General features: G+C 38.7%; 1 protein-coding gene across 1 annotated transcript; it reads right to left on the bottom strand.

Moving 5' to 3' along the window:
* Positions 1–250: 250 nt before the first annotated feature.
* LOC141679173 (uncharacterized) lies at positions 251–1,318 on the bottom strand. The gene is made up of 3 exons (XM_074485682.1): positions 1,298–1,318; positions 546–1,210; positions 251–497 (listed from the first exon to the last, which is right to left on the bottom strand). Exons 1-3 carry the CDS (start codon positions 1,316–1,318, stop codon positions 251–253), a joined length of 933 nt encoding a protein of 310 aa, XP_074341783.1.
* Positions 1,319–12,457: the final 11,139 nt, after the last annotated feature.

Raw genomic sequence — 12,457 nt, 5'->3', positions numbered from 1 at the left:
TGGGTGGTCGTTTTACTTTCATGAGAAGTCTGTCTTCAACATCATATACCCACAGTAGCTCTCCCTTTATTGCAATTATGTTTCCTTGCTCAGTCATTTGTCCCAGACTAATGATGTTATTCCTAAGAGTTGGAATATAATACACATCTTTTAGAACACGTATGTCTCCGTTTTTACATTCGAATGCTACAGTCCTTTGTCCTTCAATTCGAACTGTAGATCCATCTCCAAAACTCACCGAGCCACGTACCTATTCATCCAGTTCCATGAATTTCGAGTTGAAGCCAGTCATATGGCTACTGGCTCCATTGTCCAAGTACCACACGTTGGACTCATTCTGAACCTTTGATAATTTTGATAGAATAATTTGTTTCTTATTCAAATGTGTGCCCTCTTTGTTATCTTTATCTTCACATTTTGCAAGTAGTAGAGCTGGCTCATCATCCTCGAGTCTTGCCATATTCATCTCCTCTTTTACTTCTTTGTTTCGTCTTGGTCTTTTACATTATGCAGCAAAGTGTCCAAATGTTGAACAATTGTAACACCTTAGATTACTCTTGTCTCGCCCTCCTCGAGGTCTACTGTTTGGAAAAGAACCTACAGAGTTTCTTCTGCTTGATCGCTTTTGCCATTCTTCATGAGTTAGTAGTAGTTTACTATCAACAGCTTCATGTTTTTGCCATTCCTCTTCTATTAACATCAATTGTCCATCATTTGATTCACTCTTATTACTTCTGCCTAGTCTTTCTTCGTGAATTCTCAACGAGCCCCCTATCTCTTCTAATGTTATCTTTTCCAAATCACCAAATTGTTCCAATGTCGAAATAATTTGCAGAAATCTGGTCGGTACTACACGAAGCATTTTCTTGACCACATATGACTCTGTTATAGATTCACCTAAGGCTCGTATGTTCATCACAAGTCCATTCAACTTTAAATAAAATTCATCTATTTGTTCATTGTCTTTCATCACCAAGGATTCAAACTCAGTTCTCAGTGTCTGAACCTTTGCTTTCTTAGCACGATCTGCCCCTTGGCACATCATCTTCAGGGCTGTCCATACTTCCTTGGCAGTCCCTTTCTCTGCAATCGAGAGAATCATCTCCTCAGGTAGACCTTGATACAGCATAACCAAAGCTACCTTGTCCACCTTATCATCAACAACCGCCTTCGGATCTATAGGTTCTACGGCTATCCAAACTCCCTGTGCCTATAGATACACCTTCATCTTTAAGGCCCAAGTGGTGTAGTTGCTCTTGGTTAACATAGGATAGCTTAAGCCTATTGATCCGCCTACTTTGGTCTTGTTGATGTCCATTGCAACGCTTCTCACCGTTTACAGGATGTTTCCTAAGCTCTGATACCAAAATATTGTTTATATATAACAACTATAAGGTTTACAGCAAAGAGAACAATATAACTAGACTTTGAAAGCGTTAATGTCTTTATTTAATGAAAACAAGTGATATAGAAAATCCTATTTTCAAAAAAAAAAGTGATATAGAAAATCCTACAACTGTGATGCTAAAAATCAAGACTTTTGCATATCAGCAATCCCTACAAAAACTCAAAGCCAAAACAACCTCAATCTATTTCCTAAAATCATGCTATCCCAACTATTACTATAACAGACATAGCCAACTCATGACATAATAAGATGTAATACCTGTCTTGAGGACTGTAAAGAGATTTACGTTGAGGTCTATTCCTCCAAGAAGAATGTGTGGAGAAAGGAGCAGGAGGCCAAGGCCATTCATGATATCTTTTACCAGGACAATGGTTCTTATGTTTTTGTCAAAGGTGGACTTTTGTGTTTTGGAGGATGTTACGGTATCTCTTATTACATTTCCTTTTGAAAGCTGCCTACATTTGTACAGATTACTGTTCTACAATGTTAAACTCCCTTTTGTTATCATACCTTTTCTAGATCATGTGGGATAATATAATGTCTAATTTCTTACCTTAGTTGACAGTTGACTGTTTGAACGAGCTACACTGGCCTCCACTTCTGACTCTTATTGACCACAGAATATTGTTGTGCTTACTGTGTTGATTACAATGGCTGAGCCTATGTACCTCAATGTGTAATACTTGTTAGGCTAGATTTTACTTTGAAATGTGCATGTAGGGGATACTTGATGCTACTTTTCTAAATTATGTCACCGTCGAAAAGCTACCTGTATATACTATTTAGTATCTGTAGTATATAACAATTATATTAATTTTTGTACTTGTACATATTTCTTTCTAGTCTGCTGCATATCGTGTTTGGTGGTTCTGGCTAAAGTAATGATCTACGGGATGTGAATTACTTAATTATTTAGATCTTGTAATAAAACCTTTTCTCTTGAGGTGTTCTATTGTAGGTGTTCTTATGTGAGATTTCACATGCAATGTAGTTGAAGGTGTAATATTCAAACACTATTACTTAAACGAATTACCATCTCTACGTATGATTGATGTTGTACTTATTTAATACAAAGTATTGAGGTTGCCTTAGTTGTGTTAAGAAGATCTGGAGGGGAGATAGTGAACTACTTAAATGTATGTACATATCTTTTGTTTTACCATATATTAAAACATAAGTACTATCACTAGAGCCACGTGGTAACATATGATATATGTTAAGGCTGTTAGAGAATTCCAATCATTTTTTGCCAGCTGCATGAGATATTGGAGAGGATTCTTCTAATGATATTTTCTTGATTCTAGGAGTATAACTTGCAAGACCTTGTACCCTAATTGAAATATAAAACCAACAGAGATTGGAATGAAAAATCATATTCAGTTATGGCTTGCGGAGAGCAATTGTGAATGGCCGGTGTTGGATACTGACAACCATCAGGCCAACTGAAAGTTCTTGCGATTGCTGATATGAAAATTTTAGAAACTCGAAATCATGAAATTAAGTTGAAACTGTTGGGAAATATGGGTTGTAGTCCCACATTGTCAAGTCAATTTGAGCCAAAATTTGAGTGGACGAATGTTGCATGCGCGCAACGAGTGACACTTGGAATGTGTTCTCCTCCGATAGAGTTTTCCGAGACACTTTGAATCACTCAAAATGACTAAGAGATGGATGAGATATGATCATCCAAAGTTAGCTTCTTAATGATGGAAATTTATGGAAGAATAGAAAGTTCCACATTGATTTTTTAAAGGAGCATACATACTTTTATATAGCAAAAAACTTATAAAGTGTTCAAATGTGTTACTTATGTATTTTTCCAACACCTACGTGCGCGCAGGGGTACAATCTGAGGCTTGCGAAGCCTTTGAACTTGCCAACGTGTGCGACGTGCGGACACGAATGTAGCAGAAAATTGGACAGAATAATTACGCACTAGTTTTGCTAAATTTAATCGCCACTGGGCTTAGTTTTGCTAAATTTAATAGCCACTGGGCTTGGGATTTTAAAATTTTAATTATTTTATTTCAGTGGTTTAGTGCTTCTTCTCCCGAAAGAGACTGACAGTAAATCTTTACTCGCTCAGTTACAAATCTTTGCAAAAGACTGAGTGCTAGCGTCTCTATAGCTCTTTCTTGAAATATGGACAAATAGAAGTTGAACTCCTAAAAAAGCACTTCATGAAGCCTCCCGAAATTTGATTAATTTATTTACACATGGAAGAAGAAAACTTACATTTAGCTGACAATCAACACATGGTTCCTTGTACATAACCTCACACTTACAAGTCACAAATATCTTTGCACTTGCACCACAATCCTCAAAGCAATCAACAGTAGAACACCTTGTCCCAACAACACCAAACCCGATATCAACATCTCAGGCCCAGCTCGAGCAGTCCCCGAACATGAAGCAGTAACTCAGGATGGTAACGGTCCCAAAAATGCACAGGAGAACGTGTCAACATCTCAGACGTCCAAGTATTGATGCGTTAGGACATCCCAACAACCAGGGGACAGCTGGACACATCCTCTCATGATGAGCGTCCAGGTGTCCACATTCCAAAAACCACCAAAGGCCAAGATGAAAAGGTATACAGCCCCAAAACCCTAAGCTGAAGCCTATAAAAGGCCCCAAAAAAGGGTTTGGGGGGGGTTACTCATTCTATTATCTTACACACACTACATATATTTATAGTAATTCCTACTATGCCATTCTTCTCCAAAACCGTGTCTCATTCTCACGCCGCATGTGCCACGGGGACGCCACCCCCCTTTGGTTCTGTTTTGCAGGACCTCAACTTACAGCTTAACCATATACACACCCATTCTTACAGATGTGCCACCTACAAACAATTCAACAGAAGAGCAAGGAATCGCTCCTTGAATTCATCAAAAGATTCCAAGAAGCTATCAATCAAATTTTCAACCTAGAGGAAAAAGAGGATGTCAATACCTTCCGAAGAAATCTTCACCCGGTATCATGTGAAGGATATGTCAAAGACTTGATCCATAATGAACCCTAGAGTCTTGCCTCGACATATGCCCTAGCCTCGAAGTTCATCAAAGAAATTGATTTCCTCAAATCCCTGAAGATGAATAGAAGGACCAGTGATGATGACGAGCCCCCGAAAAGCCGTTCATCATATAGAAACAACAAAAGGTTCAAGGCTGACAGGTAGTCCAACTACATTCAACACTCATAGGGAACCCCACCCCGGAGCGATTACACATGACCTGAGAAGAATGAAAGAAAGCCGAGATCCGAAAGAGAGCCTAAACTTGATCCCGAATAGACGCCTCTCAACAGGTCCCGGGCTGATATCTTAAGAGAAGTTAAAGAAAAGCCATTATATTATCCCCTAAAACCTCTACTCGCACCCCCGGAGAACAGGGAAAGAAACAAACACTATGGATACCATGAAGATCATGAACACACTACCAAAAACTGTTTTTCCTTCAAAATGTTTATTGAAGATCAAATCAAGACAGGAAACATGAACTAGAATCTGGAGGAAGCCCAATAACAAAGGCAAATCCCCGAGGAACACCAAACACGTGGTCAATCTTGTCATAGGAGGAACGCATCACCCCCCCCCCCCCCGAGACCGGATATGTACAATGATGTTATGATGATCCCGCCCTTTCAAGACGAACCAATTTACTTCTCTTATTCCGACTACGAAGGACTGGATCCGGAACACAACCAAGCATTGGTAGTAACCCTGGATGTTGCAAATAATGAAGTAAAAAGGATTTTAGTGGACAACGGGTCTCTGTAAATATAGTCTTTGAACACACATTCAACCAAACAAAACCGGGATATCTACGCATAGACCCCTACCTCGATGACCCGCTCTACGATGCGGGAACTCTATAATCCCCATTCGGGAGTAATCTACCTCCCCGTCACTTTTGGAATAGCCCCACGACAGATTCTCATGTCATGAATTTCTATGTGATAAGTGCAGCATCATCCTACAACATGATCTTGGGAAGGCCTACAATCACTAAACTCCGGGCTATACCATCGACCATACACCTAAAGCTCAAGTTTCCCACCCTAGAAGGAATTGGGGAACTCAAATGAGAAAGAGACATTGGAGACATGTGTTACGGGAAAGCCTTAGTCATGGCTAATACGGAGCCTAATAATAGAAAGAAGCCCATGTCCCTACCCAAGGGACAATGCCGAAAGATGCACCAAGAACACCTCAGTAAAAGGCCAAAACTAGACGTGTACATCATTGAAGATTTGGGATATAGCTTAACCAACACAGATGCCCGAATCCAAAAGTTCGTCGAGACAAGGGAGAAAAACAAAGTCGAACCAGCCTCATAAACAATAGATGTTGAATTCGACCCTGGAAACCCCACCCGGAAGCTAAAAGTCGGAAAGGGCTTGGAGTCAACCTTTTAGAAAGAGCTCATAGACCTTTTGAAGGAATATTCTGATATGTTCACAATTGGGAAGAAACATGGAGTCATATATCGATGCCATGATATCCAAGTTCACAACAATCTTGGATCACATCAAAGATCTCAAAGAATGTTTTGACAACTTGAGGAAATATAATATGAAGCTGAACCCGGAAAAATGCGTATTCGGGGTGTCTGCGGTAAAGTTTCTAGGTTTCCTTATTAGCGAAAGAGGAATTGAAGCAAATTCAAAGAAGATAAATGCAATCATAAAAATGAAAGTTCCTCGAACCCAAAAAGACATTCAAAAGTTAGCAGGATGCCTCGCTGCACTTCGTACGTTTATCCCAAAACTTAGGAAAGATGTCTTCCGTTCTTTGAGTTGCTTAAAGGAGCCTGAAACAAAAAACTGATAGAATAAACTCTGGAATGCAATATCACATTTGAAGAGGTAAAGGAGCATCTCATGAACCATTTAATCTTGTCTAAAGAAAAACCCAGGGAACCCCGCTCTCTCTATATTGCAGCTGGTCCAAGGGCTATCTATGTGGCGCTCATCCGAGAAGAAAAAAAGTTAAAGCTCTGGCAGAATTTGTAATGGAATGCACTTTTCCCGAATCCCATTCAGTCAAAGCAACTCTGAATATATTCGAAGAAGAACGTCACAGCAAAAATGCATGGGTACTATACGTAGACAGTTCGCCAACAGTCGAGAGATCCGGAGTCGGCCTTATCCTTACCAGTCCCAAGGATTCACAATCAGCAAGCAATCACTTTCGCCTTCAAAGAAACTAATAACCAAGCTGAGTATGAAGCCCTACTCTCCGGACTCAGATTAAGAAAATATATACCTCGGGGTGAAAAGTCTAGTCATCCATAGTGATTCCCAGATTGTGGTCAAACTAGAAAAATGGAGAGTACATTGTCGAAGACCAGAGACTGGCATAATACCGAGCTATGGTGAGGAATATCCGGGAAACTATTCCGGATACCACCATTCTACAAGTCAATAGAGAAAAATGCTATGGCAGACGAGCTATTCAAACTAGCACAAAACTCTTTTGATCTAAGCTCCTCGGTGTATTTCGAAGAACTCCAAACCCCAAGCACCGAAGTTATAACGACGATTGGTGAATTTTTATATATGAAGGTTTAAGATGAACATCATAATGGGAGATTATAACAACCATAGTGAAGGAAGTGTACAACGACCGGTACGACGATGATACCACGACAGTCACTATAGTAAAATACGACGATGAAGAACAAGTATTGATGATGAGTCTATAAAGAATTATTTGAAGCCAAAGGAGAAAGAGTGAAATCATCAAGAAATAAAGAATGGTCCGAGCTCCGGGAAAATATCCTCGGACCCTCCTAGGGGGCACGCCACGCTATATGGCTGTATGGGGTGGCCGCTCCGCAATGCAACTAAGAAGACAAGGAAGAATTAGAAAGGAGTTTACTCCCATAACTAAATTAGGAAGTAAATAAAGCATAAGAATTATACAAGAGAAGAAGAGGAGCCCCAGGGGAGCTATTCATGCTTAGGGCGCGCTGTTAGGTCACACACACACTGTAGAGGGGGTGAATACAGTGTATAGTACACTCAAATCGAACTTTAAGAACTTAAGTAACAGAAAACAAACTTTATTGAAACAATAAACTCTGTTACAGTATGGAACTGTTACCTCTCAGTGATGAACAAATATCACGAGAGCTGTTAGGGTTACAATGAATAATCTTCTCTAATAATGATAACACTTATAGTGTAAACCCTATGTCTGTGTTTATATACTACACAGTTACAAGATAATCGCTAATTGATATGAAATATAATTCTGCTTCCTAAAATATATCAATCAGATATCTTTTCTTCCAAGTATTCCATTCTTTACGGAATTCCTTCTTCATGCATATCTCTTCTTATGTTTATCTTGATCTTCTTTCCTTTAATCAGCTACTGTCCTTATCTGATTGTCCTTCAGCACTTAAGTTCTGATATCTATCTTCTGATGATTATCTCCTGATAACATACGTACTGATATCCTTAAGTCCTGACTTCCAGTATAAGTACTGATTAACAGTTAAGTACTGATTTATCCTGTTCAAGTAAGATCTGAAAGCTAAACATAAAACATATTAGCCATGACATTATCAAATATATCTAACAATCTCCCCCAACTTGTAAATTAACATAATATACAAGTTTAACAGATATTTGATGATGTCAAAAACATTAAGTACAAATGCATGAGAATTAGACTAGATAACTACAACTTACAGTCCTTAAAGCTTTTACCAATTTCAACTTCTAATAACAACTTTAGTCTGTATAAATATCAGAATTTAAGCAGTTGTAGATCTTCGACTTGGCTTCATCATTTTCTGATCTCTCTGATGTCAGGAGTTGTTCTGAGATAGTTCTTCAACAAACATTTCTCAGCATATCTTAGTTCATCAATCATTCTCCTTTTGACATCTTTAAGCTCTGCAGTATCTTCACCAGTTTGAAAGATTGCAGCTCTGAGATCATTGATCTTTGCTTTTCTTAACTCCTGATCTAGTCTTATGACATAAGCTTTGTCAGACTCCAGATTGAATTCAAGTCCCTTAATACCAAGATATGTTCTGATCTGTGCAGTATTAGGCTTCATATCAACAATATCACCATTGTGATCTCTGTACTTTGGAACATATATGCTGTCAGACTTAACAGAATAAAGCCTTTTATGTCTCTGAATCTGTTCTTTTAAGTAGTTTGCAGCAGTCTCTGTTATTTTATCATCCACTTGAAGTAAGAAAAGTACATGCTCCAATTCTTCAAAATACTTCAATGGAATGGCATTTTGTCTTATATGATAAACCCTACCATCTGTCATGAAATACAACATGATGTATTCTTTCAAGTAGGTATGGTAAACCATCTGTACAGATTTCAGTTGATTCAATCTCTCAGGAGTTGCTCCAATACCTGGTTCACTCAAGGAAGTTGGATCATTGGTAGTGTTGTGTACTCTTCTTTCATCAGTACTTCCCAATCCATTTTTATCTCTAGCTTCCTTTCCAGTAACTACTCTTGCTTCAAAACCACTTGCAGTAGTCTTCAAAGATTGAGTCTGTTTTGCTTTAGTGAATCCTGGTAAGAGTGTCTTTGATCTATTTTCTGATATCAAGTTAACTTGAGCTCTGTCAGAGGTTACTTGCTTCTTCTGAATATCAGAACTTACAATTTCTTGACTCTGAACAACTTGAGCCATGTCAGAGGTTGTTTTAAGAACTTTTCTTGAAGTCAGAGCAAGATCATCCTTTTCATCAGTAATTTCTTCTTCCTCAGGAGGTACATAAACCTTGATAGGTTCACCAACCTTTTCTTTACCCTTGGATCTTGGATCCATCTGTGGTTCTGATCTAGCCAACGTTGCTTCAGTATGTGTCCTTTCTTTGATCAAAATGCCTTTGAGTTTTGGAAGTGAATTTTTACCAGAAGCTTCAGATTTAGATGTGACTTTCTCTGATTTAATTCTAGCTTCTTCTTCCTTTAAACTTTCCAAGTCCATTCCTGGATTTTCTTGAAGAAATAACTGTCTTGACATTTCCTCATCAAGATCTAGAAGTTCATCAGAACTTATCCTTTTACCAGCAGCAGAACTTATTCTTTTCCCAGTATCAGAACTTGTCCTGTGACTAGCTTGTCTTGATGTAAACCTTCTACCTTGACTATGACTGCTACCCATTCCAGAGTATCCTTGATCATCATTTCCATCATTCTTTCCTTGCAGTGTCTTGTTAGTGTTGCATTTGGACTTAATTACCTTCTCCCCCTTTTTGGCATCAGCAGGTAGTAAAAGAGAGATAAGTAATTCCACTGAGGATTGGATTTCAGTAAGTTGCGATTGCTGAGAAACTTGATTTGTCAGAATGTCATCAATCTGAGCTTGTTGTTTCTCTTGAGTTTTCTCAGTATAAGCAATCCTGTCAATGGTAGGTTGAAAGAACTTTTTCTTATCAATTTTCCAAACTTGTTCTTGTTTGATAAAGTTCTCCTGAATCTTGTGTAGCTCTGCATGAGTAGTTGAATGAAGACCTTGTAGATGTTTAATACTCAATGCAGTGACTCTAAGCTGGGTTTTTAAATCATCAGAATTTAACATTTCATCAGCTTTATTCAAGTGCTCAGCAAGATATATTGCAGTTGGAACACATGAAACTGAGTTCCATTCCTTAGTCCACTCCTGACCTGCAGGAGTTTCACTCCAAGGTACTGGTGCATCCCCGATAACAAACTCCTTTACCAGTTCAGACTTAGGAAGAGTCTGTTGAGGAGTATGTCCTGAAGGACCTGCTTCATCAGCATCTACAGTTGGAGCAGCTTCACCAGTATCTCCAGCATTTGCAGCATCAGAACTTAAAGAATCAGTATCTTTTGATAAGACAACAGTGTGAGTAGCAATGGAGGCTTCAGCATCCTCTAATTGCTGATCTGATACTAAGTTCTGATCAACAGCCATATCCTGATGCTCACCTAAAGTCTGATCATCAGCATCTTGATGCAGAGAAGGAATTGTTGATAACTCTGGAGTTTGAACAGCATCAGTAACAGGTGTTGTGGAAGGATTATTTGCTGTTGGAGCTTCTAAGAGAAATACTTCAGACACAACCAAGTGTTGAACATCAATATCAGCACTTGTGCCTGGATCAACAAGAGACACAGATGGTGAGTTAGCCTTGTCAGATACAGCTTCCTGAGATGGAGTTGATGGAGAAGAAGTGACTGGAGCAAATTCCTTGTCTTGTGAGATCAGAGATTCCTGATCCCCTTCCTTAGCTGCTTCCTCTTCATCATCTGAAACTGGCCTTTGTGCCCTCTGTTTCTTGTACTTCCTTGTTGATTTGGATTCCTTGGGAGTTTCAGGAACTGTCATTCGTCTAAGCCTATTGAGAAGCCTAGAACCCCCAATTTCAGAATCCTTCTGAGAAATCTCTTTCTCAGCTTCAGAAACAACAGGTCCTCTAGAAGAAACCTGTTCCTCAGAATCAGATTCATCTCTCAATACAATCTTCCTTCTCTTTTGAGATGTTTGAGGAACGTTCTTTGTCCTCTTTGGCTTGGAAGATGAAGGCTTCACAGTAGGTGCTGAAGATGAAGGTTGAGCAGTCTGTGAAGTGGAGAGATAGGATTTGAGATATGTTCTGAGGGTAGGTTGAGTAGAATGAGAGGTAGGTACTGAGGTTGATGGATTTTGGGTGTTTGGAGTTGGTTGGACATCAGAGTAAACAAATCTATAAGTATCAGGATCAGGATTTACCAGGATCTGTTTTACAGACTTAGGAATCTGTAATGGTCTAACCACTTTTTTTTTAGTATCAGCATTTACCAGGTCATTAAAGTATCATTTTGCAACCTTAAAAGGTGGGGTTTGAGTGCTGACTAAATGAGGTTCATCAGTATAATAAGTGTAAAAAAGTTGACAGAATCTAGCAAAATAAACAACATCTCGATCCTCTGTCATCCTATCCCCAATAAAACCAATTATTCCAGTTGCAAAATCAAAATGAGTTTGATGAATAATAGCATACCCTATGTGCCGACTCAGAATTGGGATAGCATCAAAATTTGAACATTTGTTCCCAAAAGCTTTGGTGATGCAATCAAAGAAGAAACTCCATTCTCTTCTGATATTAGCCCGTTTTAACTGTCCAAGTTTCGTCAGACTCTTTTCATATCCCAATTCAGCCATTAACTCCCGTAGGGCTGAGTCCTCTGGAATTGAGAAAGTATAATCTTCTGGAAGATGTAAAGCCCTGCGTACTGTACCAGGAGTGACTACAAAGGATGAATCACCCACTTGGAAGATAATACTGGGAGTTCCACGTTGACCACCATCATCAAAAAGTCCAGTCCTCCAAAACCTCAGAACTTGTTGGCTTGAAAAGAATTCAGGCTGTGTTAATGCATACCCAACCTCACTATGTGCAAGAAGATCTTGCACAAAGTGCAATTCAGATGGAGCTTCAGTGTGATCAAGAACTGCAGCATAGTTGTTGGGGACAAACTTAGCTCCATCAATGATTAAATCCTTTGGTGCCATGTGAAAAAAAATGAGATTCAAGTATGCCTGTTAGGTGTTTGAGATAATGTCTGTATGAAAAACCAACGTGAGAAATAAAGAGAAAGAGAGTAAAAGTAAGGAGAGAGATAAAATATGAAGAAAATAAAAGAGTAAAGAAATCTTCTCTCTGTTGTACTTATACTCTGAACAAAAATGTTACCGTTGGACACCTGTCAGACATGCAGTAATAACGGACAGTTATTGGGCTCGAGAAAACAGGAATCATTACTTACCCATTTGCCTAGTTTCAAGGAAAAACCGTTCCATGTATCAAGAGAAACATTTTGAATTCAAAATTTAAACCGTTAGCACTGATTGAATTATTTTTCACTGCATCATTAATATTCTGAAAATACATCACATGAAAATGACCAAGATAAATTAGATAAGTAAGTGCTGAAAATGAATCAGAACTTAATATAAAACAAAATTTATATGGTCATCAGAATATCAATCAGGATTTATCAACACAAGATAAAATAACTCAGAGACAAAATCTTGAAGTAAAAATAACTTTC

Source organism: Apium graveolens, chromosome 8 (genome assembly GCF_009905375.1).
Source record: "Apium graveolens cultivar Ventura chromosome 8, ASM990537v1, whole genome shotgun sequence".
Classification (NCBI taxonomy): Eukaryota; Viridiplantae; Streptophyta; class Magnoliopsida; order Apiales; family Apiaceae; genus Apium; species Apium graveolens.
This window is presented reverse-complemented; position numbering and strand designations above follow the sequence as displayed.

Bases quoted from the DNA above. Each gene is read 5' to 3' on its own strand.
- LOC141679173 (XM_074485682.1), bottom strand. From the start codon at position 1,318: ATGGACATCAACAAGACCAAA. The intron at 1,211-1,297 runs GTAGGCGGATCA...GTGTATCTATAG, and splicing joins TGGACATCAACAAGACCAAA to GCACAGGGAGTTTGGATAGC. The intron at 498-545 runs GTGTTACAATTG...ATAATGTAAAAG, and splicing joins CGAGACAAGAGTAATCTAAG to ACCAAGACGAAACAAAGAAG.